This window comes from Nerophis ophidion, linkage group LG27 (genome assembly GCF_033978795.1).
Source record: "Nerophis ophidion isolate RoL-2023_Sa linkage group LG27, RoL_Noph_v1.0, whole genome shotgun sequence".
Taxonomy (NCBI): domain Eukaryota; kingdom Metazoa; phylum Chordata; class Actinopteri; order Syngnathiformes; family Syngnathidae; genus Nerophis; species Nerophis ophidion.
In genome coordinates, this window is record NC_084637.1 from 25,556,694 (window position 1) to 25,579,193 (window position 22,500).

The 22,500-nt window shown below is 37.8% G+C and overlaps 2 protein-coding genes across 5 annotated transcripts in view; both read right to left on the reverse strand.

The window, feature by feature from the left end:
* Positions 1-19,559, reverse strand: part of LOC133544373 (rho GTPase-activating protein 20-like) — a 43,497-nt gene extending 23,938 nt beyond the window's left edge. For 2 of the 3 annotated variants that reach the window (XM_061889611.1, XM_061889610.1), the window contains exons 1-9: positions 17,494-19,559; positions 12,927-12,967; positions 10,746-10,862; positions 5,186-5,271; positions 3,372-3,545; positions 3,147-3,296; positions 3,013-3,054; positions 2,853-2,937; positions 945-1,022 (exon numbers count right to left, since the gene is read on the reverse strand). In XM_061889611.1, the coding sequence (XP_061745595.1) occupies positions 945-1,022; positions 2,853-2,937; positions 3,013-3,054; positions 3,147-3,296; positions 3,372-3,545; positions 5,186-5,271; positions 10,746-10,817 (687 nt within the window). In that variant the 5' untranslated portion in view covers positions 10,818-10,862; positions 12,927-12,967; positions 17,494-19,559. The remainder of the gene's footprint in view (positions 1-944; positions 1,023-2,852; positions 2,938-3,012; positions 3,055-3,146; positions 3,297-3,371; positions 3,546-5,185; positions 5,272-10,745; positions 10,863-12,926; positions 12,968-17,493) is intronic. The other variant, XM_061889612.1, reaches the window with a different exon arrangement.
* Positions 19,560-19,704: 145 nt separating this feature from the next.
* LOC133544375 (paraspeckle component 1-like) overlaps positions 19,705-22,500 on the reverse strand; it is a 26,438-nt gene continuing 23,642 nt past the window's right edge. For both annotated transcript variants that reach the window (XM_061889614.1, XM_061889613.1), the window contains exons 9-10: positions 22,248-22,387; positions 19,705-20,072 (exon numbers count right to left, since the gene is read on the reverse strand). In XM_061889614.1, coding sequence (XP_061745598.1) covers positions 19,890-20,072; positions 22,248-22,387 — 323 coding nt within the window. In that variant the 3' untranslated portion in view covers positions 19,705-19,889. The remainder of the gene's footprint in view (positions 20,073-22,247; positions 22,388-22,500) is intronic.

A 22,500-nucleotide genomic window follows, 5' to 3' on the forward strand; every position in this document is an offset into this window, starting at 1 on the left:
TAATGGTTTACAGCCTCAACAAAAGTCCATATTTTAGTGAAAGACTATACTCTTTGAACACAATGTAAAGTACTTTTTATCAAACAAACATAACAAGTAGGTGATCTCGTTATTAACAACTAAAACAACAACAACCGGCTGTATTCATCTGCTTTGCCAATATGCGCACACACACACACACACACACACACACAAGTACCTTTGGTGCCCTCACAAACACGCAGAAATCCCCAAAATTCCTAAATTTAATAACCATATTGTGACATAAATAAACACTTAAAAACAAAGTCCACTGACATTACATTAACTTTAGCAGAGGAACGGCTCACGAGAGGAGAGAAAGTAGCAGACGGAGGGGGAGAATGGATGGGGACGGGTGCATGTATGTGCTCTTGGAAGAGACACCACTGAACGGGAGCTCATCTTCACCTCTGCTGTGAAATAAGTCCGCTTTGGCATTTTTTCTAGAAAAGTCCATTCTCATCATAATTAAAAACTTGCTGTGGTCTGAAGTCGGCTTTCTCAATCCCTTTAAAACGAGCAAACACAAAATGAATGAATTAAGCGTTCGTGGTTCGCATTTTGTTTTGATTGATTGAGACTTTTATTAGTAGATTGCACAGTACAGTACATATTCTGTACAATTGACCACTAAATGGTAACAACCAAATAAGTTTTTCAACTTGTTTAAGTCGGGGTCCACGTTAATCAATTCATGGTAATGGTGCGCTCTAAAAGTTTGTAAACCAAAAACTTTGTGAATGGAGGGGTATATTTTTGTAGCAGCCTAATGAGAATCAGTTTATCTATAAATATTTCTGAATGAACTTGTCATCTTTATTGTTACTTTACAAATGGCTATAAATATCTCAATCCGTATTTGAAAGTTGATGGTTGAGTCAGAGCCGCTGAAGAGGTGTAAGATTAGTTGCACCGCTACTCACAATGATGCTAAACTGCTGCAGGGCCAGTCGGATCACTTCAGCGGTGGAATCCGAGTTACTGACTGGCAAAGTCTTGGTCTGATCGGGGGAGAAAGAAGGTGCACAATGTTACACACAAACAGGTGTCACTACACGCTTGTACACTGCAAATGATCTGCCATTAGTTCAGATTTAAACTCATTTCTATAAATGGCCCTATTTTTAAGAGCAATTTACTTATTTGTAGGCATTGACTAGTTTAAATTTTAGCATGAATAATGATATATTTTGGGCAGCACGGTGAAACAGGGGTTAGTGCATGTGCCTCACAATACAAAGGTCCTGAGTGGTCCTGAGTTCAATCCCGGGGTCGGTTTCTTTCTGTGTGGGGTTTGCATGTTCTCCCCGTGACTGCATGAGTTCCCCCCGGGTACTCCGCCAATACCATGCACCTGGGGATAGGTTGATTGGCAACACTAAATTGGCCCTAGTGTGTGAATGTGAGTGTGAATGTTGTCTGTCTATCTGTCTTGATTGATTGTTTGATTGATTCAAACTTGTATTAGTAGATTGCACAGTACAGTACATATTCCATACAATTAACCACTAAATGGTAACACCCAAATAAGTTTTTCAATTTGTTTAAGTCAAGGGCCATGTTAATCAATTCATGGCCCAGCGATGAGGTAGCGACTTGTCCAGGGTGTACACCGCCTTCCGCCCGAATGCAGCTGAGATAAACTGCAGCACCCCCCACCCCAAAAGGGACAAGCGGTAAAAAATGGATGGAAATTGATCATTATATTTTTTCTAGTGTGGTTTGAATAAATAAATAAATAAAATAATTATTCCAGTAAGATATTTTTCCCCCAATAGAAAACAGTGTTTAAAGATCCAGCAACATCTCCAAGATGCTTAATTTAAGAATTGCAAGATGAATAAAGCTTCTTTTCAGAACAAACTACCGTAAATTCTGGACTATAAGCCGCTACATTTTACCCACGCTTTTCCTTGCGGCTTATTAAAACAGTACGGCTAATTGATGGATTTTCATCGCTGACGGCCATAGTGCAAATAGTTTAAAAAAACAAACAAAGCAGACCCTGAAATTATGTGTCATTACTTTGGTGCCATCTTTTGGACGAGTTTGCTCTCAGCAGGTGCTGCAGTAACCTTCTTTTTGAGCTTTCAACCGGAAGTAGAAGTTCTGTTCCATCTTCTAGTCGTCCATAGCATTTCTACTGTATGGATTCTTCTTCATCACTCCAAACAATGTTTGTAAGTTTTAAAATAAAGCTAAAACAATTCATACTTACTAAGATGTCCCATGTGTAATGTCTGTAGGAGTGTTTTCATGCATATTTGTACGTGCTGTAGTAATGTATTCAAGCTAGCGTCGTTAGCATGAGGTAATATGCTAACACAATAACAAGAGTCTGTGTTAGTATTAATAACTTACAATGACATTATTTTTGTATTGTTTAAGTTTCACAAATTTCTCAGTAAATTCACCTAAACGTCATCGTGGAGTTATTGAGTCTGTTTAGCTGATTGGAGAGCGAGCTATCGCAGCTAGTGGGTCCATGACGACGACATCTGTTTTGTTTGATCAGCCATTTTACTGCCGTGTTACAGACACCATTTAGGAAACAGTTAAGGTATGTAAATATATCTGGGGCTTATAGTCTGGTGCAGCTAATGTACTAATATGTGGAAAAAATGTTTTTTCTTCTAAAATTTAGTGGGTGCGGAAAATACAGTACATATTTCTAGCTTAAAAGTCCTGCTAATTTCTAGATATACAAATCTTAATTCAGGATGCCTTATCAATTAAAAGATCTGTTTGTGCAGTTAGTGGATTTCACTAGTTTTTTAGTATTTTTTTCCTCAAATCTCAACTTTTTATCTTATTTTTTGCAGCGGACTCACCACAGCGTAAGTGTTGAGTCCCTTCCCATACACCCTGAGAGGGATGGTTTTAGGTTCTTCCTTCTCTTTTTCCTCTTTAATGCGTCTGCAGAAAAAAGACAATTAGTCACGTAAACGTTGGACACACCAAAACTCTATAATGTTGATAAAAGAAGTGCACCTTTTGAGGAGAGCCAGCCAGTGGTCTTTTTGTTCCGCCGAGCTGCGTGACGACAGTAAAGACACAACTGACATGAAGGATGTTTGTTTTGGTTAGCAGTTAGCATGACTCGTTGCACACAAAGAGTGTCTCACCTGAACGTGGCGACAGAGTTGCAGGTGGGCCAGCCCAAGACGAAGCTCCTGTCGGGGCAGGTGCTTCCCTCACACACATCCTCCATGCAACTCGCTGTCCACATCTCGCTCACACACACCTGCGCCTTCTGTTTGAACTGGTTGGCTGACCTGGCGATGCAAATAAAATTGTATAGTTTCCCGGTCACACCAATGCATGCGGTTTTTAACCACGCTTGTGCTCACTTGGCTTTGGCGATCACCAGGATGTCTGTGAAGAGGAAGAGGTGTCTGTCCTGAGTCTGCATGCCGGTCTTCAGCTGAGTGTGCCCGTGCAGGAGAAACGACCTGTTGGGCACTTTCAGGAAGGACTGGACCAAAGAGCATGTTTCTTGGAACACGGGAACTGAGAGACTCTCTCTGGTAAAAAACAACACATGGATTTCAACACCTCCAAATTTGGTAATGAAAACTAAAACTAAGATGTACGCTACAATCAAACACCTGATGTGTAGTAAGTCTACAATCAAACACCTGATGTGTAGTAAGTCTACAATCAAACACCTGGTGTGTAGTAAGTACAATACTTGCAGTACAAACACATTGTAGGACAAGAATGGCACATTCAACTTTAATGGCAAAGACTCCTTCTTGACTACGGCAACTAGGGGTGCAAAAAATATATATACATACATATATACATACATGCATATATACACATATACATACATACATACATATATACACATACATATACATATACATATATATATATATATATATATATATATATACACACACACATATATAAATAAATAAATATATATATATATATATATATATATATATATATTAACACACACACATATATGTTCGTATACATAAACATATTACAGTACAGGCCAAAAGTTTGGACACACTTTCTCCTCTTTCAATGCGTTTTCTTTATTTTCATGACTATTTACATTGTAGATTGTCACTGAAGGCATCAAAACTATGAATTAACACATGTGGAGTTCTGTACTTAACAAAACTACATTAAAATAACTGAAAACATGTTGGATATTCAATTTTCTTTAAAATAGCCACCCTTTGCTCTGATTACTTTTTCACACACTCTTGGCATTCTCTCGATAAGCTTCAAGATGTAGTCACCTAATATGGTTTTCATTTCACATCTGTGCTTGAAGCTCATCATTTTTATTCCAAATAATGCATTACAAGAGTCGCTTCGAGTCGAGAATGGTGTTGAATCGAAAATCGATTCTGAATCGAATCGTCCCCTTAAGAATTAAAATTGGATTGAATCGCGAGGTGCCCAAATACTCCAACCACTCACGGCAACACATTGAGGACAAAGTGAAATAAATGCATACTTGCATATGACACTCAGAAGTGTGAGGAAATATATAACAACCAGACAGCACAGTTATGGTTATCAGTTCACTGTTAAATGGTAAATAACAAAATAAAAAAGTTATTATTACACAAATGAATATTTATTACCACATGAACACAAAAAAGTATCGATTCACAGGTAGTGAAATGTTCTGCATTGATTAAAATGTGTAAGGTACCCAAATATGGCTGCACAAAATTTTCAGTCCATGCCTGGAGCAAGTTAACAAGGCATTAAAATACTTGCATGTACGGCATGTCTTTTGTGATCATACATTTTTGTCCAGAATGTTTTCAGGATCTACAAGAGTGGTCCCAAAGGTCGACTAGTCGATGGCGATCGGCAGGTAACCGGTAGTTGGACTGATTTATTGCAATAAAAATTGTATTTCACTTCTTCTATATTTTCACAAGTCAGGCTATTAGAGGATCAGATGCAGCCCTTAGAACTGGTTTGGCAAATCAAGACCCATATGAGAAGCAAAGTTGAGTGTTTGTGAGGACAGTTGGTCACAATCATTTGGCGCCAAGAACGAGGCAGGCGCATGTAAAGTCAAAAAGTGTCTGGTTTTTTTTTTTGCTTTATTGGGATGAATAGGAAGAATAAATAAAGAACTTCACAGCACTACATGGTCATCTGGTGTGTGTGGGAATTATTTTACCTGGAAAGCGTCTTAGACCTGGCCAGAGCCTTGCTGATGACCAAAGCAGGGGCGGACTGGCGTCGAACACTTTGGGACTTCATCCGCTAAAAGAGACAGAATGAAGGTTGCTTGAGGACTTGGTTAGGGGACTGGAATGTCGCATGTTCAAGATCCGACAAGCCGTAGTGGTTATAACAAGTTAAGCCAGACAACTGTATAACAAGTTAAGTCAGACATCTGTCCAGTGACCTGGTGTCCGTGATAGAGCCCCGCTGGAAACGGTTTATCAAAACTCAGCAAAAAAAAGGAAAGTAGTTATGTTATTTTTAAGATAATGCTGATCATTGAAGAGAATAAACTGCTGAACAGCGAATACACGTTGAATCCTTTTAATGGCCATCGTCCACTTTAAAAAAAAAAATTTTTTCCCAAAAATCCTCCTTGCAAAAGTTGCCTTATATTTACAATCGTCTTATATTCAAGTCAATAATAGCTTTGTATAAAAATGTGTACAGTCGTCCCTTGACACAACACACCGCAAATATTGTGGCTTTACTACATGGTTAATTATTTATTTGTTTTTAAAAAGCATATTTTTGGCTTAAATAAAAAAAACTATGCTAACAACAAAACGGCTGCTAATTTTGGCGCTATCAGTACCGCGACAATCAAGTTGTGGCAGAGCAAATATTTGATGCAATAATCGTCAACTCCTGCCTCATCAATAAAACATCTCCACATTGGTGAGACTTTGACGTGAGCAACAGCGGAAGGCGGCTGGACGCGATGCCCTACTTAATGCTAACAAAACCGCCATCAGCGCCCGTCTGGGCAATGCTAAGTGGAGATGAAGTCTTCAAAGGGAGTAGTCAGAGCAATGTGGTCTTTAAATGATGCAAGGCGCTCGTCCCCACCAAGACCGCTACTACCACATCACCTTAGCCGTGCTCACCCTTTAGAGCACAGCCGTAACTTCCTGGCACTAAACTTACCGGTAGACAAACTTTATTGATCCACACTGTAGCTCAGTTTCAAAGGATGTAAAAAGGTAAGGATGGAAAGGATAATGCAGGTATTAAGTAGACTAAAAATGTACCATAGTAACAATATAAAATAACATATATGTAATATAAACATATTATATATACAGTATATAATATATACGGATATATGATTTTATTATTAAATAGTTTTTTATATATTATATACAATGTAGGGCTGGGCGATATGGCCTTTTTTTTAACATCTCGATATTTTTAGGCCATGTCACGATATATATCTCGATATTTTGCCTTAGCCTTGAATGAACACTTGATGCATATAATCACACCAGTATGATGATTCTATGTGTCTACATTAAAACATTCTTGTTCATACTGCATTAATATATGCTTGTTTTAAACTTACATGCAGAGAGGGAAATCACAACAAAGTCACCTTACCAAAACTGTATTTATTAAACAGTTATTAAGCAGTGGCACAAACATTCATGTCATTTCAAAACAGAAAGTGCAAGATTGTCAGAGACATTTTAAAACAAGCTATTAGTGCACTTTTGTGCATGATGTCACTAAGATGACGTATCAAAACAACACTAAATGAAAGAGCACTTTTTGTAGAGAACGCCACTACAATAGTTTAAAACAAATAAAGTGCACTTTTGTGCATGATGTCACACATGATATCTCAATAACTGTCCAATAAAAATAAGCTGCATAATAGGAAATCAAATGGTTGGTTACTGCGGACGTTATCTCCTTATGTCGTTCACTATTTTTTTCATATGGTGTTGATCTGGAAATGGTTGCCCTGGCATTTTGTTGGTGTGACACCGAATGGAGATGTTGACATGCGGAGTAAGCACTCTTCATTCTCTAGCAAGTGACTTTTCAAATGATGCTACATATTAGCAGTAATGCTACTTTTTGTAGCAACGCTTTTGCCCCACACTTGACAAATTATGGTTGTCTGTTCGACATATTCCCATTTGAAGCCAAACCACCGCCAGACAATGGACCCCCCGCTGTTTTTCTCGGGAATTAATTCTTCCTTTATTTGTTACCTGATTCGCACCTTCTTTCTTTCGTATTACCACTCGCACCACAGCTAACGTTACCCATGCGGCTACCGCTCTGCTCCGCAAGGGCCTGTATCTACTGTATGTGACGTATGTGAGAAGGTGCGCTTGCTGTCTGTGAGGAGAGACGAGAAAGAGTGAGAAGAGCCTTTAGTGTAATGCCAGCAGGTGAAAGCAACTGCGTGAGAATGTATACTCGGATATCCCAATAAAGTTATTTATTATATCTCACAGAGACAAACCCGCAATATATCAAGTATATCGATATATCACCCAGCCCAAATACCAATTACCATGTACAATATTACAGTATATGTAACAGCTGCAGCAAAAAAAAGGCCAGCATAAAATAGTGAGTAGATCCAGCAGAAAATATACATTATAAACAAAGAGAGGTAGCCAACATAGAAGCGGTCAGGTAATAGACAGATATCAGACAAATATCTCTATGTTTACGTTTTCACACCTTACACTATTTTCTTACACTTGATTACGCATTTCTTATATATTCCTTATTTTTACACCTTCATTTTAAGATTCAACTGTTAAGTGTTCAACGTGATTTTATATATGTATTTACAGTGATTGTTTCCATTATGTTGACATTTCCTTCCTGCCTTGATAGCTGAGGGATTACAATCAGAGGAAGTAACATTCAAATAAAAATGTTTAGATTTTATACATTTTTCTGCTGGTTCTTACTTTTGATAGGCCATAAAAATATCACGAATTATAAACATTGACTGATATAAAACACTTATATCATTAAACAGTTTTCAGACATACTGTATATCGCCCAGCCTAACCATAAACACACTTCCACGTTACAAAATGAACTAGTAACCCGGTTTTACCTCAGTTCATTGTTCCCAAATCCTGAATAAATAGGGCACATTGTGCATATTTCCCCACGGGGATCATGAAGTCACATTGCAGTTGGGTTTAAACGTGGCAGGCTTGGCGTCCCATTTTTGCCCCATTTCACCAAAAGGAGTCACCCCAGCTTGACCCTTGGTCCCCACAACATCACAAAAGTATTATGTTTGGCCAGTTGTCACTCAATAATCACGAGAGCATAAACAGCCTAATGAGAATAAGTCAAACGTGTCGGCAGCCATTCTGATCCGTCGTAAGCCGTTTGTCTGGGCTACCTGTGTGTGACTCACGTCCATGCGTTTCAAAGACTTTACGCAGCACTCCACGCAAAGTGGCTGATTAGACCCTCAGCCTAGTTGAGTAATATTTCACCGACTAATATGAAGCATGCAAACACAAACAGCAGTCAGGAATGTCGACTATTGGGACAGACGGCAGCATTATTGACGTGTCGTTCAGCAAAGAAGTTTGTAACATGAGGATTACACAAAAAAAGGCTGTCGAAAGTGTGGCCGAGGGGCCATTTGCGCTCCACAGCTAATGCTCTGACGGCTAGTGGCTCATTCTAAAAATATTGTTTAAAAAATGAGGAAAAAAAGAGAAAAACAGGTGAAATCAAACACGAACAAAGTTGCAATGCTGACTCTAATAACACAAAGCTGCTATGCAGGCTGTGTTCTTCTTTACAACTCATTGCTTGAAAATAATAATTCATAAAAATCAATGTTGTTTTGAATGATTGACCTATTCAAAACTCCAGTTCTTTACACCAAATATCCCACTTTGAATTATTTCGGGGGGAAGATTTTGCATACATTAAACAAATTATTTGACAAAAAGGTCATAAAACAAACAAATTACAACAAAAATAAATGAATAAATAATAATAATAAAAGCTTATGATCAACAGATAGATCTGAGGTTGATCTAGAGCAGGGGGGTCAAACTAATTTTATCTCAGGGGCCGTATGGAGAAAAATCTATTTCCATGTGGGCCGGACGGGTAAAATCATGGCATAATAAAATACAACTGCGACAACTTTAGATTGTTTTTTTTGGGGGGGTTTTACTTCGGCCCAACATGTCATGTACATTCTGAAAATGTACATGTCACAAATAATTCTCTTGACAAAACATTTCAAGTTTTTTAAAAATTCTGAGGAAAAAATTGGTGTAGTTTCAAAAACACCATGAAGAACCCAATGAATTTAGACTTAATCTCAGTGTATCTACAGAGAAATTCAACTTTAAGTCACAGTCTATCTTGGATTGAACAAAAAATTAAATAAAGCATAAATAAAACTTACTATAAACTACCTCATTCGTCATTTCCACATATTAATCCTGTGCTAAGCCAACAAATCATACAAACTAAGGTAGAAATTCAGGAGGGTTGAGTTATTCCCTGTCTTCTGGCATCACTGTGTATTGACAGAATTATAAAAGCTGTGCAATGTGTGAACGATTTCAACAAGCCAAAAATAAAAACATAAAAGACTGACGATATTGCAGTAAATCTTGCATTGTTTACTTTCTTTAAATTTAAAAAAGTTTTAAATTTGTTTTGCATTGGGTTAGAAGGGGAGAAGTGGCAGCCCCGCTTTATCGGGTAACTCTTGCTTAGTATATTTGCTCGCCCCTGGTATAAACTATTTGCTTGCCTCACAGAATTTCTATTGCGACATCCAGTGGACACATTTAGAAAAGCAGTTTCTTTAATTTAAAAAGGCAGCTCAATTTTACGCAAAGAAAACTTATCTCGTGGGCCACATGTTTGACGTCACTGATCTAGAGACTTAAGTGACTTATTTTGTAACAATTGTATGAGTGGGTTGGATATATATTTTTTTAAACTGTGATTGCTCAAAAAATAATAATACAATAAAATCAATGGTGCTATGAATACCATAAGTGATTTAATTACTTAGGAGAAGAACTAATGTATTTAGAACACATTGCTGTAAGCTGTAAAAATCTAAAACATTTTTGAGAACAGGAAGTATGTGTTAGTAATTGCTATGAAGTGAAAAAGGGGCAGGATAGATGAGCATTGCTTCTTCCTACTCCTTTTTAGACATGTTTTAAAGAAAATGCGTCGAATATGTGATGTATCATATTGATACTGTATACATGTTCCAAATACATTTCAACCAACCAACCAATTACTGACCAATTGATGGCTCCAATTACTTCACATCAAATAGTCCAGTTTGACATTTTTGGGGTGAAAAAGATTGCATATTTGATGTTTTTCCCCAAAAAATATTTTTGGGACAAAAAGAACATAAAACACTTTATGTACTTTATATCGACAGAGATTTGAAGTTGACAAAAATAATAATCTATGACTTATTTTTTCTATTTTAATGACTGAGATCCTTCGGGGACCCAACTTAAAGAGAGCCCTAAAATAATATTTATATATATTGTATAGGTTTTGAAAATGACAAATATCAAAATGGCCCCCGTATGCTTTGATTTTTCAGTGGAAAACGTTTAGACACCCCTAAATAATAATAGCATTATGGTGGTGGTGATCACACATTCTAACAATTAAAAAAATATATTTGGGACAAACAATCACAATATTGAACAAAATACAACTTTTAAAAAAATTAACTATACCCGTCTGTTGTCGCTTTTTTCTGCGGCCCGGCTCAGTCTGTCCTGTTGATGCTGAGGAGACATGTTGTCCATCCGGCCTCCAGACACCAGCTCAGTGTCCAGCTGCCCTCAAAACAACTAATCCCATTAATGAGATCCGGGAGAATGCACACGTGTTGGAACTAGTAACTTTTCAGCCTGTTGATAGAATAGCACGCACACACACGCCTGTCGAGGACTGGGATTTGTAAATGGTTCAAGCGAATCGGCATCAGCGAGGAAAGTGTCAGTGCAAGCACACACCTCTTGTGTGGATTAGCAGTTTTTGTGCCACCTCTTAATGCAACTACGCTCGGCGCAGAGGCGGCGCCAGACCGCAGGCGAGGAAAAGTTGGCTCTATTTTTAGAACCTTTGTTAACTTGTTGGAACACACAAACAAGAGAGAGGGTTGCTACGTCAACAAAACACAGATTATCTAAATTTTACATTAAATAATCAGTTTGTCAGCATTTGGAATCATGTCAGTTTGTGAACGCTTTTCTGGATTTAGGATCTTTAAGAAGAGAACACCTGTCATTTACAACAGTGGTCCCCAACCTTTTTGTATCCGCGGACCGGTCAACGCTTAATAATTTGTCCCGCGGCCCGGGGGGGTGTCCTTTTTTATTATTTTCTTTTTTTTTAATTCTTTGTCATGAAAAAGGGACGTTTTTGTCATGAAAAAGGGAGCTTTTTGTGGTTGGTGCACTATTTGTAAGTGTATATTGTGTTTTTTATGTTGATTTAATAAAAATAAAAAATATATATATATTTTTATTTTTTTATTATAAAAAATTCTTCTGCGGGTGGTTGGGGACCACTGATTTACAACACTTTACAGGCTAAGGAGCCCAGTATTTAAGCCACAACTAGTATATTTCAATAAAAAAAAAAAAAAAAAAAAAAAAAAAAAAAATATATATATATATATATATTATATATAATACATATTATATATATATATTTCATATATTTTAATAAATATATAAAATATATATATTAAATATATATAATATATATCATATTATATATATTTAATATATATTTTTTAAATATATATTTTTACATATACTATCTGCACCTAACCTGTAACACGGCAGTAAAACGGCTGATGAAACAAAACAGAAGTCATCGTCATTGACCCACTATGTGCGCAAGCTAGCTCTCCAATTAGCTAAACAGACTCAATAACTCCACATTGACGTTTAGGTGAATTTACTGAGGAATTTGTGGAACTGAAACAATACAAAAAGAATGCCGTTGTAAGTTAATAACACTAAAACAGGCACTTGTAAACGTGTTAGCATATTAGCTAATGTTAACAACGCTAGCTTTATTACATTACGATAGCGCGTACAAATATGCATGAAAACACTCCTACAGACATCACACATGAGACGGTTTAGTGACTATAAATAGTTTTAGATATATTGTTAAACCTACAAACGTTGCTTAGAGTGATGAACGAAGAATCCATACGAGTAGAAATGCTGTAGACCAATAGTAGACGAAACGGGACATACTTTTGGTTCAAGGCACAAAACAGGAAATACATTTTCAACACAAATCACCTGCAGTGAGCAAATTCGTCCAAAAGATGGCGACATAGCACAAACGTTAATACACCTTTTCAGTGTCTCTGTCGGTGCTTCATGAAAACTAATATAAAACATCACGGCCATTAGCAAAGACAAAAACATAAATTAGCCGCATAGGGAAAAAAGGGGCTTATAGTCCGAAAAATACGGTAGAAAAAAAATAAGCCGGCGAAAGAACTTTGATGTGTTTTGAATGCTATACTTCCATCCACTTTATTCACGTTATTGCCCCAAAAATCGATTGTGCTCCAGGAAAATAACCGAAGTGGGACATAAACTGGGCTAAAGCCAAACCAGGCCAGAAAGTGTTCCTTCCCCAAATTGGCCACAATCAGCTCGGTTAAAAGTGGATCACTAGAATGATTACTTTCCCTCATGTTGATAATGAGCAGCCTTGGGCGCGGCAGAGAAAAGGAACAACACACTTTTGTTACGATCCACTCACAGTGGCTTGTTATGATTTACTCAGTGTGGCTGCAAACCTAACTTGGGGGCCGTTTGGTAATATCAAGTGAAATGGTGCCTTCAAAATGTTTGCGTGTGTGTATGGATATGTGTGTGTACCTGCTTGTGGAAAACATCACTGGAGAACATCCAGAAAAGCCCTGTGAGAGACGAGAAAGAAAATACATGTCAAGCAACAAGATGCTTTTTCATATTATAAGGTTACTGTTATGAAAATGTCAATGATAATAATTATTTGTTTAGATTAATCGTTTTAATTAACAGGGCGACTGCGAAGGTGCGACAGGGTGGTCGTAAAAAATTTTTTTTATATTTCACCTGCAATTTCTCCACAAAAGTAAATGTCTGGGTTCTAGAATGGAAGTGACATGGCCAACCAGCCTTCTGTAACATGCAGGTTTGAAATAAAAACATGAATGAATCAACCTACTGTTTCAATATAATAATCCTGGCATTTATGATAGCTAGCTATTCGCTCTCAAGTTGCCAACTAGCGATTAAAAGCGCACCACTTGCCAGCTAGCAATTAGCGGCGTCCCTGTTGCCAGCCAGCGGTTAGCGGGCCTAGTTGTCAGCTAGCGATTAGCACACAAGTTACTAGTTGGCGATTAACGCGCTAGTTGCCACTTAGCAACCAGCAACGCTAGTTGCCAGTTAGAGATTAGCGCATTAGTGGCCAGCTAACGATTAGCGCACCTCTTGTCAGTTAGAAATTAGCAGCCCTAATTTCCTGCTAGCAATTAGTGCACTAATGGCCAGCTAGCGGCCCTAGTTGCCAGCTAGCGTTTAACTCACTAGTTTCCAGGTAGTGATTAGCGGCTCTAGTTACCTGCTCTGGATTTAGTTGCCAGCTTAGTGATTAGCGGCTCGAGTTGCCAGCTAGTAATTAGCGCACTAGTTGCCACCAACAATTCAGCGACCCTTTTGCCAGTTAGGAGTTAGCGCACCGGTTGCCGTCTGGCTATTAACGCACTAGTTGTCAGCTAGCCATTAACGCACTAGTTGCCAGTTAGCAATTAGCACACTAGTTGCCAACTAGTGGTTAGCGTACCAGATGCCACTTAGCATTTAGCAGCCCTAGTTGCCAGCTAGATATTTAGTTGTCTGCTAGCGATTGGCAGCGCTATACTTAACTATTTGAGTATTTCAAGTATTGCACAGGTACCTTTCGGACCAGTTTAATTTAGATATTTCAGACGATATAATCCAGAAATAAAAACATGAAATAAGGACAAACATGTGGACAGAGAGGCTGACCATATTCTGAAATCCCAAAAAGAGGACACATATATGCGTGCCGAGGCGGGCAGCACGCCAAGGCCAGAACTAGGTGAACATTTGCCACTGTTACTCGAACTTGCTATATAAATAATATATTTATTTAAATAAAGCATTTTTTCTCCTCTGTTGACAGCAGTGTTGGCGCTAGGGAATTTTCCAAATGGGGTCTCAGTGACCCCATCAAGTCAGAAAAATGGGGTCCCACAGTAAATTTTTGGGGTCCTACTATTTTGAAAAAAAATATAAACATATGCATTATACTGTTATATCTCACATTCTATAATGTGTTTTGGAAAAAAATTGTCATAAATGTTATTTAATTCATTAAAAAATAATAATAAAAAAAGAAAACAAATTTGTATACATATGTAAATGTATTGGCGACTTGTCCAGGGTGTACCCCGCCTTCCGCCCGATTGTAGCTGAGATAGGCGCCAGCGCCCCCCCGCGACCCCAAAAGGGAATAAGCGGTAGGAAATGGATGGATGGATGTGAATGTATTCAGTTATAAACATTCATTCAGTTTCTTCTTTCCTTCATAGATCTAAACTTTACCGCTACTGGAAGTTTTTTTATATGTTTTTTATTTAATGTGAAGTGAATTATATTTATATAGCACATTTGTCTAGTGACTCAAAGTGCTTTTACATTGTGAATAACAATGAATACGTTGTAGGTGTATTTATTTCGGTATAAACGTGTAAAAATTGTTTTGCTTCGGACGTGAAATGATGATAATGGTGTGCAAGGACATTCATGCATTTTATATTTAACGCTTAAATCTCTGGAGTCTACATCAACTGAAGATCTATTCCTCATTTCAAAATGTTTTAGTTTTTTTATGTATGCCAAACGAAACTATGTTTTAATGGCAAACACAAAAAATATGCTAAATCTTCCACCAAAAATATATCCCAAAGTGGAATATTTGATGTGAAGTAATCAGAACCTTGGATAGGTCAGTAATTCATAATAACATTGATTTTGATTCAATATTGTTTTGAGCAATGACAGGTTGAAAGAAAAAAAAAGCTTTGTTTTATTAGTCAACATTGCAACTTTTTTCTAAATTACATTTCAGCTTTAAGCTTTTTTATTTCACTTTTGTTTATTTTAATAGTATTTTTAGAATGTGCCGTGGGCCTTTAAAACGTTAGCTGGGGGTCGCAAATGGCCTCCGGGGCACACTTGTGACAACCCGGTTATAGATAATAAAAAAGTAATCTAATAAATCTTTTTTATTTTTATTAAAAAATATTTTTTTTTTTTCATGAGGGAACTATCCTGAAGGAATCAATAAAGTACTATCTATCGATAAAAAGCAGAGACTGGCGACGCATGTTCCTTTATCACAACTCTCTCGCTCTCTGTCTCTGCCCCTCCCTCACGAATGATGCTGTGTGTGCACACCTTCACAATTTGTTGTTTTTAACCCTTTCTTAAATGCCTACTGAAATGAGATTTTCTTATTGAAACGGGGATAGCAGGTCCATTCTATGTGTCATACTTGATCATTTCGCGATATTGCCATATTTTTGCTGAAAGGATTTAGTATAGAACATCGACGATAAAGTTAGCAAGTTTTGGTCGCTAATTAAAAAGCCTTGCCTGTACCGGAAGTAGCAGACGATGTGCGCGTGATGTCACGGGTTGTAGCGCTCCTCACATTATTTATAATGTGAGCCTCCAGCAGCAAGAGCTATTTGGACCCAGAAAGCGACAATTTCACCATTAATTTGAGCGAGGATGAAAGATTTGTGGATGAAGACAGTTAGAGTGAACAACTAGAAAAAAAATTAAATAAATAAAAGGCGATTGCACAGTGGGAGCAATTCAGATGTTTTCAGACACATTTACTATGATAATTCCGGGAAATCCCTTATCTGCCTATTGTGTTGCTAGTGTTTTAGTGAGATTATATGGTACCTTTACATGGGGCGGTATAGCTCGGTCGGTAGAGCAGCCGTGCCAGCAACTTGAGGGTTGCAGGTTCGATCCCCGCTTCCACCATCCTAGTCACTGCCGTTGTGTCCTTGGGCAAGACACTTTACCCACCTGCTCCCAGTGCCACCCACACTGGTTTAAATGTAAAAATTAGATATTGGGTTTCACTATGTAAAGCGCTTTGAGTCACTAGAGAAAGAGCGCTATATAAATATATTTCATTTCACTTCACTACCTTAAAGTCGGAGGGGTGTGGCCACGGGTGTGTTGACGCCAGAGTCTCTGAAGTCACGAAACTGCAGCAGGACAGAAGCTCCGCTGATCTCCGATAAGAGCCGATGTTTTACCACAATTTTCTCACCGAAAACTGCCGGTTGACATGTAGTCGGGATCCATGTTCGCTTGACCGTTCTGTTCCATAGTAAAGCTTCACCTCCGGGAATTTTAAACAAGGAAACACTGTGTATTTGTGTGGCTAAAGGCTAAAAGCTTCCCACCTCCATCTTTCTACTTTGACTTCTCCATTATTAATTGAACAAATTGCAAAAGATTCAGCAACACAGATGTCCAGAATACTGTGTAATTATGTGATTAAAGCAAACTACTTATAGCTTGGCTCGGGCTGGAAAATAATGTCCGCTACAACCCGAGACGTCAAACGCACGCGTCATCATACTGCGACGTTTTCAACACGACACTTCGTGGGAAATTTAAAATTGCAATTTAGTTAACTAAGAAAGCCATATTGGCATGTAATGCAATGTTAATATTTCATCATTGATATATAAACTATTGGACTGCGTGGTCGGTAGTATTAGGTTTCAGTAGGCCTTTAACCCTGAACGTACATTAAAAATACACGCAACCCTAACTCAAAATGCAGGACTTTTGAGACATTTAAGAAACTCCGCCCGAACAGCCCCGCAAAAGAGTACACGTCCGGGGAAAAGAGGACGTATGGTCAGTCTAACATTATGCCAGCTTTACTGCCAAAGGTGAAATAACTTAAACCATGTTTTATATTCTTGTTTAGGCCCAGGAGCCTCGGTTTGGGGATCCTGGGCCTGGATTGATTGATTAATTATTTTATTAGTAGATTGCACAGTTCAGTACATATTTCGTACCATTGACCACTAAATGGTAACACCTGAATAAGTTTTTCAACTTGTTTAAGTCTGGGTCCCCGTTAATCAATTCATGGAAAACGTAGAAGTAGTAGTGGGTAGTAGTAGTTTAATAGAAAACATATTACAAATAAATGTCAGTATCTGTCTCTATTATACGTTTGTGACCGTGACAAGTGCACATTTACGCCATTAATGCACTTGTTCAAAAGACCCGCGAATGTTGTGTCCCGCCCTTCACCCACTTCAAACTAAGCACATGCAGAGAAAAAAGGACGACGCCAATTGATTTCGGAGTCAATTATGGTCTCGCTTACCTGTTTAACATCACTACGGTGACCATTTTGTCCGTTTTTTAAACATTCTTTCGTTCGTTGACGTTTCTTGTTGATGGTTACAGTGGACATGCACGTGTGTATCAGACAGCCAATCAACGGAGAGTCACGTGTGTGACAGACAGCCAATCATCGGAAAGCCACGTGTGCACCAGACAGCCAATCAAACCCCACAAATTGTGTTACAGCGTTTAATTGTGTATTGTTACAAATATAGACATTTATTTGTTAAATCTGTACCTAATAAACCACGGCTAGTAATATATTCTAGCCGTTGGTGGTGTTATTTTGTTTGCAGAAATATATATATATTTTGAGGCAGCAATTGTAAATCAGAATCTACGTTAAAGAGAGCCGGATTTTGAAGAGCCGTTTCTTTTAAGGAGCCGTTCAGTAGACTCGCTCGTTGATATAGTTTTGTATAACTGATTTTTTTTTTTTCAAGGAAACTAACACTGTAAATGTAGATTAGAATAATTCAATTTAAACACAATATTATTCTATTGGTGGGAATTATTCTGAAACCCATCCATCCATCCATTTCTACCGCTTATTCCCTTTTGGGGTCACGGGGGGGCGCTGATGCCTATCTCCGCTACAAACAGGCAGAAGGCTCTGTACACCCTGGACAAGTCGCCACCTCATCGCAGGACCAACACATATAGACAGACAACATTCACACACTAGGGCCAATTTAGTGTTGCCAATCAACCTATCCCCAGGTGCATGTCTTTGGAAGTGGGACATTGGCTATATATTTTTTATTTTTTGCTGTATTTTCCATTGTAAACATTCCATAAGGCGTCGCCGACATATTTCCATGCTTTGGCAATGACATCATCCCTCACTTAAGAAAATGTGTATCATTTAAACCAGTGGTTCTCAACCTTTTTTCAGTGATGTACCCCCTGTGAAAATTTTTTTAATTCAAGTACCCCCTAATCCGAGCGAAGCATTTTTGGTTGAAAAAAAGGGATAAAGAAGTAAAATACAGCACTATGTCATCAGTTTCTGATTTATTAAATTGTATAACAGTGCAAAATATTGCTCATTTGCAGTGGTCTTCCTTAAACTATTTGGAAAAAAAAGATATAAAAATAACTAAAAACTTGTTGAAACATAAACAAGTGATTCAATTATAAATAAAGATTTCTACACATAGAAGTAATCATCAACTTAAAGTGCCCTCTTTGGGGATTGTAATAGAGATCCATCTGGATTCATGAACTTAATTCTAAACATTTCTTCACAAAAAAAAAAAATCTTTAACATCAATATTTATGGTCCATGTCCACAAAAAATCTAGCTGTCAACACTGAATATTGCTTTGTTGCATTTCTTTTTCACAGTTTATGGACTTACATTCATATTTTGTTGAAGTATTATTCAATAAATATATTTATCAAGGATTTTTGAATTGCTGCTATTTTTAGAATATTTGAAAGAAATCTCACGCACCCCTTGGCATACCTTCAAGTACCCCCAGGGGTACGCGTACCCCCATTTGAGAACCACTGATTTAAACAATATAGAAAAAAATACACAAGCAGTTGATAAGAAAAAAATGCATTAATGAATATAAAAAGTAAAAATAAAACTACAATAAATATTAGGACATTATAAAAAATGTGATAATTCTACTCCTTAGAATAATGAACCTGAAAAGTAAAACCAAAATATGAATAAAATAAAATACAAATAAAAATTCCTTTAAAAAAGGTAATCCAAATGCTGTTTCCTTGGACTTATTTTCTTATTCAGTTTGCAGTTGGGTGCCACTGTGTGTGCAGAACAAGCAATTGGTGACACTAAATTTGCATGTGCATAAAAAACACCTTTCAAACGAAAATCTATTCTCGTTTACTTCAAAAAGACTCGATTCGTTTGCGAACGTCACATCTCATCTCTAATCTACTTTTGGAAAATGGGGTCAACGCAATAAGAAACACTCATCTAATACGGTGCACGTTTGAAAGTGCTGAAACACATCTTACAAAATGTTTGATTATTTTGACAAAAGAAATATGCTCAAACTACAAATGTGCAAAATTCATAATTAAAGGTGTAAAAAGCCAGACCACATCCAACTGTAACAGGATTAAACGTGACAAACGACTATTGTTGCTGCTTGTCTATACAACCAAAAAAGTGTCCCATTGCTGAGCTTGTAAGATAGTTTACGCCACATCACGCTCAATGCACAGAGACAGTTTATTGTAGAAAAACAATGTGGCTTGGACTAGTTCTAAAAGCCTGACGTGGTAGACTGAAATGCACAAAATAAAAAGTAGACTATGCAGAGCATAGCAGTAACTAAAAAATAAATCAATCAGCACACGTTTCAGGGAAAAGTAGATGAACATGAAGTCTATATGAGGTCAGTACCGCCGTCGCTTGTTATTTGGTCCATCAAACACTCCTTCTACAGGACTTCCCTGTCCAAATCCTGGTGCTGGCCCAGTAGGAGGGCCTGTTGGTGCCGACTGCTGTTGCTGCTGCTTCGGTGACTCTACTTCTACTCGCCCTGTTAGCAATCCAGCTGGCGGATATCTATCTCCTCGCTACAGCGTCGAGGTTGGGATCCACAATTTGAACACGGCAGCAAATGAGGGCGTGGGTCCAGTAACCAGGAAAGGGACACAAGTTTGAAAAGTGTCCGTTCAAAGTTGTTTTGATCGTGTCGAGTCATCCCCATGATTAGCACACAGACGTTGGTGGAGGAAAAAAAAGACAAGAGAAACTATTAGTTTGTTTTAGATGAGCCGCACTTTCTAAAAATACTATTAAAACAAACAAAAAGCATGAAAAAGTGGAATAAAAAGGGCAGGTGAAATGTACGGAGAAAAAGTTGCAATGTTGACTCTGATAACACAAAGCTGCCATGCAATTGTTTTTTTTCCTTTAAAGCGGTCCTTGCCCCAAAAATAATAATGAATCTAAATCTATGTTGTTATGAATTGTTATTGACCTATTCAAGGCTTCAATTGCTTCACATCAACTATTACACTTTTAAATGTTTTTTTGTAAATGATTGCCTATTTTGTGTCTTTGCCGTATTAAAACCTAGTTAAATTAAAATAAAATTAATAAAACACAGATCTGATTTATAGCATTGAAAGTTAAAAAAATAAATACAATTATGAATTTTAAAAACTTTTATGAGCAGGGCCCTTTTGGAGCCTCGATAATTTTTGTGCGATTTTTTTTTTTTACTTTAAACTGTCATTACTCATAAAAATAAAAAATAAATGTAAGTCAATGTTGTTATAAATTATTGACCTATTTGAGGCTCCAATTGCTCCACAACAAATAAATGGGTTATACTTGTATAGCACTTTTCTACCTACAAGGTAGGGCTGGGCGATATTGGCTTTTATTAATATCGCGATATTTTTATGCCGTATCGCGATATACGATATATATCTCGATATTTTTCCTTTGCCTTGAATGAACACTTGATGCATATAATCACAGCAGTATGATTATTCTATGTGTCTAGATTAAAAGATTATTCTTCATACTTCATTAATATACTGTATGCTTCTTTTAAACGTTCATGCACAGAGGGAAATCACAACTAAGTCAATTGACCAAAACTGTATTTATTAAATACTCTTCATTCTCTCGCGGGTAACTTTTTAAATGAAAGAACAAATTAGTAGTGCTGCTACCTTTTATAGCAACGCTTCTGCTGCATACTTTGTATATTGCTGTTGTCTGCTGAATATCTTCCTGCTTGAAGCCAAACCACCGCCAGATGATGGACCCCTGCTGTTTTTTGGGGCATTAATTGTTCTTCCTCCATTTGTGATCAGTTTTGCACCTTCTCTCTCTTGTAATGTCACTCAACTCGCTCCGCTCTGCTTGCGCCTCCTGCCTCATGTAACGTTAGCCATGCTGCTACCTCTCTGCTCGGCGAGAGCGTATGACGCTACGTGCGCGACAGTATGTGACGTATGTAAGAAGGCGGGCTTGTTTTACGTCTCTGTGAGAAGGAGAGACGAGAAAAAGTGAGAAGAGCCTGTAGCTAAAAGCAACTGCATGAGAACGTATATTCGAATATCACGAAATAGTCATTTTCTATATCGCGCAGAGACAAACCCGCAATATATCGTTTGTATCGATATATCACCCAGCCCTACTTCATGGTACTAAAAGAGCTTTAACACTATTCCCACATTCACACACACTTTCACACACTGATGGCGGGAGCTGCCATGCAAGGTCCTAACCACGACCCATCAGGAGCAAGGGTGAAGTGTCTTGCTCATGGACACAACGGACGTGACGAGGTTGGTAGAAGGATGGGGATTGAACCAGGAACCCTCGGGTTGCTGGCATGGCCACTCTCCCAACCGCCCCACGCCGTCCCCTTTTATTCCACGTTGACATTTTTTTGGGGGGGGTGGGGGGGTGGGGGGACGACACGACACAACAAAGTTTTCTTGAACAAAAAGTGCATAAAATCGACAGATAGACCTGAAGTTAATCTAAAGACTTAAGTGTTGAATAAAAAAAATATACATATGACTTGAGGGTAACCCTAAAGGTAAAAAAATATATTTTCAGTATATATATAAAATATCAGAATGTTTTAGAGAAAAAAATATATATATCTCAGAAATTAATTGATCAGTTTCAGTTTTACTTTCAACTATCAAAAAACAAATCTGTAATATCTGAGTATTAATGCATGCCTAAAAGCCAAGATTTAGTTGCTTTGTCAGATACGTTACCATGTTGCCATTTTCAGACATCAACATTGAGGCCATGTTTGCAGCAGTTCCCTCGGGGCCAACGGCTGTGCTCCTTCCGCTCATGCTCATCATTTGACCCTGGTTAGGGTTGGACACAGCTGGGGTCTGATTGTAAGCATCTACACACAAAACAACACAGTATTGGTTGGGTGGGTCAGGGTCATGTGACCTTTTTGAGTTGGTTAATTGACAGTGTCCTTCACAAGGGTGGTTAGTGTGTTATTATCCCCCT